Here is a 6,173-nt window from a genome sequence, read left to right on the forward strand (position 1 = left end):
ATCGCTCGGAATATTTCAAATATATTAGCTTTATGGACTTTGCATTAGCATACATAGCTCTGGGAGGAAGCTAACATTGTTAAGTATTACAACTGCTAGAGTAGATAAGCTTTCCTGTAAGTTGTAAATTAAGCCACTAATCATATCGCTAAGCTTGTCCCTAAGGTTAGTGAATAGCTACTATTCTGGATCTTGTTTTTTTTTAAATCCTGTTAAGTTGGCTGGGAACTGCAGTTTTAGACACATCAATGCAACATTTTGCATAATGGCTGTGATGTTGAACCGTTTCTGTCAATTGAAACTCTTAAAACACTTCCTGAATCCCTGTACACTACATACTATATACTATTAGTTCATTTTACTGTAAATGAGCGGTATCCTTTCAGTTGAGCGTAATAGCTCTTCACCTATCTACCGAAACTTGATGCTGTTGCTATGCAACCTCTTGCTAGCTTTTTAGTATAACAAATTACTAGCTAGACATTTTACGACTTCGGGTGTGTTCTTAAATTCAACGTGTGTGTGTCCCTTCAACGTGTGTGTGTGTGTGTGTGTTTCAGAGCCAGCGGTGGCCAGCTGTATCCAGCGCCCTGTGGACCTTGTGTTCATGCTGGACGGGTCAGAGAGGATGGGAGTGGAGAACCACCGCCGTGCCAAGGAGTTCATTGAGAACGTGGCGCGCCGCCTCACCCTGGCCAACGGCGAATCAGACAACAGGAACGCCCGCATCGCCCTGCTGCAGTACGGCGGCCAGTCAGAACAGAGGGTGGAGTTTTCGCTCACGCACAATCTGACGGTGATCGCTGATTCGCTGGCAGGGATGAGCTACATGGACTCCGCCTCCTCTCTGGGCAGCGCCATCATACACGCTGTCAACAACCTGGTGATGTCACAGGTACAGTCAGATCCATAATTATTGGCACCCCTGATAAACCCGAACCCTGACCCTAACCCTGATAAAGATAAGCAAAAACCCCTGTATAAAATAAATCATTCAAATAGCTATATTGTATTCTCAAAACAAATTATATAAACATAAAAAATATCTCATTAAGATGGGGTTAAAATGATGGCCACCCTGTTTTCAATACTCCAGCACCCTCCCCTGTTTTCAATACTCCAGCACCCTCCCCTGTTTTCAATACTCCAGCACTCTCCCCTGTTTTCAATACTCCAGCACTCTCCCCTGTTTTCAATACTCCAGCACTCTCCCCTGTATTTAATACTCCAGCACCCTCCACTGTTCAAAACTCTAGCACCCTCCACTGTATTTAATACTCCAGCACCCTCCACTGTTCAAAACTCTAGCACCCTCTAATGTTTTCAATACTCCAGCACCCTCCACTGTTCAATACTCTAGCGCTCTCCTGTTTTCAATACTCCAGCACCTTCCACTGTTCAATACTCCAGCACCCTCCACTGTTCAATACTCTAGCACCCTCCACTGTTCAATACCCCAGCACCCTCCCGATTTCAATACTCCAGCACCCTCCACTGTTTTCAATACTCCAGCACCTTCCACTGTTCAATACTCTAGCACCCTCCCCTGTTTCAATACTCCAGCACCCTCCACTGTTCAATACTCTAGCACCCTCCACTGTTTTCAATGCTCCAGCACCCTCCACTGTTCAATACTCTAGCACCCTCCCCTGTTTTCAATACTCCAGCACCCTCCACTGTTCAATACTCCAGCACCCTCCACTGTTCAATACTCTAGCACCCTCCCCTGTTTTCAATACTCCAGCACCCTCCACTGTTCAATACTCCAGCACCCTCCACTGTTCAATACTCCACTGCATACCGCACCCTCCCAGTTTTCAATACCTAGCACCCTCCCTGTTCAATACTCTAGCTCAGCACCCTCCCCTGTTTTCAATACTCCAGCACCCTCCCTGTTTTCAAATACTATAGCACCCTCCCCGTTTTCAATACTCAGCACCCTCCACTGTTCAATACTCAGCACCCTCCCTGTTTCACTACTCGCACCTCCACTGTTCAATACTCCAGCACCCTCCACTGTTTCATATCTAGCACCCCCCCAGTTTTCACTACTCTCAGCACCCTCCCACTGTTTCAATACTCTAGCACCCCTCCCCTGTTTTACAATAATCCGCAACCCACTGTGTTAATATAGCACCCTACAGTTTCAAATACTCAATAGACACCCCCTACTCAGTTTTCAATACTCTAGCACCCTCCTGTTTCAATACTCTAGCACCCTCACTGTTTTCATACGCCAGCACCTCCATGTTTCAATACTCTAGCACCCTCCCAGTTTTCAATACTCGCACCCTCCACTGTTCAATACTCTAGCACCCTCCCCTGTTTTCAATACTCAGCACCCTCCACTGTTTCAAATACTCCCAGCACCTCCACATGTTTGCAATACTCAGCACCCTCGCCCATTTTTCAGACTCCAGCACCCTCCACTGTTCAATACTCTAGCACCCTCCCCTGTTTTCAATACTCCAGCACCCTCACCCTGTTTCAATACTCTAGCACCGCCTCTCCAGTTTTCAATACTCCAGCACCCTCCACTGTTTCAATACTCTAGCACCCTCCCCTGTTTTCAATACTCCAGCACCCTCCACTGTTTTCAATACTCCAGCACCCTCCACTGTTTTCAATACTCTAGCACCCTCCCCAGTTTTCAATACTCCAGCACCCTCCACTGTTCAATACTCTAGCACCCTCCCCTGTTTTCAATACTCCAGCACCCTCCACTGTTTTCAATACTCTAGCACCCTCCCCTGTTTTCAATACTCCAGCACCCTCCACTGGTTTCAATACTCCTGCACCCTCCACTGGTTTCAATTCTCCTGCACCCTCCCCAGTTTTCAAAACTCTAGCACCCTCCCCTGTTTTCAATACTCCAGCACCCTCCACTGTTCAATACTCCAGCACCCTCCACTGTTCAATACTCCAGCACCCTCCACTGTTCAATACTCTAGCACCCTCCCCTGTTTTCAATACTCCAGCACCCTCCACTGTTCAATACTCTAGCACCCTCCCCTGTTTTCAATACTCCAGCACCCTCCACTGTTCAATACTCTAGCACCCTCCCCAGTTTTCAATACTCTAGCACCCTCCCCTGTTTTCAATAATCTAGCACCCTCCCCTGTTTTCAATACTCCAGCACCCTCCCCTGTTCAATACTCCAGCACCCTCCACTGTTCAATACTCTAGCACCCTCCCCAGTTTTCAATACTCTAGCACCCTCCCCTGTTTTCAATAATCTAGCACCCTCCACTGGTTTCAATTCTCCTGCACCCTCCCCAGTTTTCAATACTCTAGCACCCTCCCCTGTTTTCGATAATCTAGCACCCTCCACTGGTTTCAATACTCTAGCACCCTCCACTGTTCAATATCAATCAATCAAGTGTATTTTATATAGCCCTTCGTACATCAGCTAATATCTCGAAGTGCTGTACAGAAACCCAGCCTAAAACCCCAAACAGCAAGCAATGCAGGTGTAGGAGCACGGTGGCTCGGAAAAACTCCCTAGAAAGGCCAAAATCTAGGAAGAAACCTAGAGAGGACCAGGCTATGAGGGGTGGCCAGTCCTCTTCTGGCTGTGCCGGGTGGAGATTATAACAGAACATGGCCAAGATGTTCAAAATGTTCATAAATGACAAGCATGGTCAAATAATAATCAGGAATAAATGTCAGTTGGCTTTTCATAGCCCGATCATTAAGAGTTGAAAACGCAGGTCTGGGACAGGTAGGGGTTCCTAACCGCAGGCAGAACAGTTGAAACTGGATAGCAGCAACGCCATGTGACTGGGGACAGCAAGGAGTCATCATGCCCGTAGTCCCGACGTATGGTCCTAGGGCTCAGTTTCCTCCGAGAGAGAGAAAGAAAGAGAGAAGGAGAGAATTAGAGAGAGCCAAGATGTTCAAAATGTTAATAATGACAAGCATGGTCAAATAAATCAGGAATAAATGTCAGTTGGCTTTTCATAGCCGATCTTTAAGAGTTGAAAACAGCAGGTCTGGGACAGGTAGGGGTTCCATAACTGCAGGCAGAACAGTTGAAACTGGACAGAGCAGCAAGGCCAGGTGGACTGGGGACAGCAATACTCCAGCACCCTCCACTGTTCAATACAACTAGCACCCTCCACTGTTCAATACTCCAGCACCCCAACAGTTTTCATACTCCTGCACTCCTCTGTTTTCAATACTCCAGCACTCCTCCACTGTTCAATACTCCATCCCCCCCCGTTTCATACTCTCACCTCCCCCCTCCCTTTTTTCAATAATCTAGCACCCTCCATGTTCAATACTCTAGGCACCCTCGCCCTGTTTCAATAGTCCAGCACCCTCCACTGTTCAATACTCTAGCACCCTCCCTGTTTTCAATAATCTAGCACCCTCCACTTTCAATACTCTAGCACCCTCCCCTGTTTCAATAGTCCAGCCCCTCCACTGTTCAATACTCAGCACCCCACAGTTTCAATACTCCTGCACCCTCCCTGTTTTCATACTCCAGCACCCTCCACTGTCAATACTCCAGCACCCTCCCCTGTTTCAATAGTCCAGCACCCTCCCCTGTTTTCATACTCCTGCACCCTCCCCTGTTCAATACTCCAGCACCTCCACTTTTTCATAATCTAGCACCTCCCTTGTTCAATACTCAGCACCCTCCACTGTTCAATACTCCAGCACCCTCCCTGTTTTAATACTCAACCCTCCACTGTTCAATACTCAGCACCCTCCCCTGTTTTCAATAATCTAGCACCCTCCCTGTTCAATACTCCAGCACCCTCCACTGTTCAATACTCCAGCACCCTCCACTGTTCAATACTCCAGCACCCTCCCCTGTTTCAATAATCTAGCACCCTCCCCTGTTCAATACTCAGCACCCTCCCGTTTTCAATACTCACCACCCTCTACTGTTTTCAATAATCTAGCACCCTCCCCTGTTCATACTCTAGCACCCTCCCTTTTTCAATACTCCAGCACCCTCCCCTGTTTTCAATAATCTCACACCCTCCCCTGTTCAATCCTCTAGCACCCTCCCTGTTTTCAGTCATCTAGCACCCCCCCTGTTCAATACATCCGCACCCTCCCCTGTTCAATACTCCAGCACCCTCCACTGTTCAATACTCCAGCACCCTCCCCTGTTTTCATACTCTGCACCCTCCCCTGTTCAATACTCCAGCACCCTCCCCTGTTTTCAATACTCCAGCACCTCCACTGTTCAATACTCTAGCACCCTCCACTGTCAATACTCCAGCACCCTCCACTGTTCAATACTCTAGCACCTCCCTTGTTTTCAATACTCTAGCACCTCCACTGTTCAATACTCTAGCACCCTCCACTGTTCAATACTCTAGCACCCTCCTGTTTTCAATACTCAGCACCCTCCCCTGTTCAATACTGCAGCACCCTCATACCGCACCTCTGTTTCAATATCCAGCACCCTCCCCTGTTTTTCAATACTCCTGCACCCTCCCCTTTTTCAATACTCAGCACCCTCCACTGTTTTCAATATCTAGCACCCTCTCCCGTTCAATACTCCAGCCACCCTCCACTGTTCAATACTCCAGCACCCTCCCCTGTTTCAATACTCTCAACCCTCCCCTCCCCGCTTATCAACTAGCACCCTCCCCTGTTCAAACTAGCACCCTCCACTGTCAATACTCCAGCACCCTCCACTGTTCAATACTCCAGCACCCTCCACTGTTTTCAATATCTAGCACCCTCCCCTGTTCAATACTCAGCACCCTCCCCACTGTTCCAATACTCTAGCACCCTCCCTTTTTCAATACTCCAGCACCCTCCACTGTTCAATACTCTAGCACCCTCCCCGTTTTCAATACTCAACACCCTCCCCTGTTTTCAATAATCTAGCAGAACAACGCACAAAATAACTCCCCTGTTCAATACTCCAGCACCTCCACTGTTCAATACTCCAGCACCCTCCACTGTTTCATACTCTAGCACCCCCCAGTTTCAATACTCTAGCACCCCCCTGTTCAATACTCAGCACCTCGCCACTGGTTCAATCTCCAGCACCCTCCCCAGTTTTCAATACTCTAGCACCCTCCCCTGTTTTCGATAATCTAGCACCCTCCCTGTTTCAATACTCTAGCACCCTCCACTGTTCATATCAATCATCAATGTATTTTATATGCCCTTCGTACATCAGCTAATATCTCGAAGTGCTGTAC

General features: G+C 47.9%; 1 protein-coding gene across 1 annotated transcript in view; it reads left to right on the forward strand.

Annotated features, from left to right (window-relative positions):
* The first annotated feature begins 537 nt into the window (after nt 1-537).
* Nucleotides 538-6,173, forward strand: part of LOC120020653 (collagen alpha-2(VI) chain-like) — a 12,106-nt gene continuing 6,470 nt past the window's right edge. The window contains exon 1 of the mRNA XM_038964358.1: nt 538-895. Within this exon, the coding sequence (XP_038820286.1) occupies nt 608-895 (288 nt within the window). The 5' untranslated portion in view covers nt 538-607. The remainder of the gene's footprint in view (nt 896-6,173) is intronic.

Source organism: Salvelinus namaycush, chromosome 25, assembly GCF_016432855.1.
Source record: "Salvelinus namaycush isolate Seneca chromosome 25, SaNama_1.0, whole genome shotgun sequence".
NCBI lineage: Eukaryota > Metazoa > Chordata > Actinopteri > Salmoniformes > Salmonidae > Salvelinus > Salvelinus namaycush.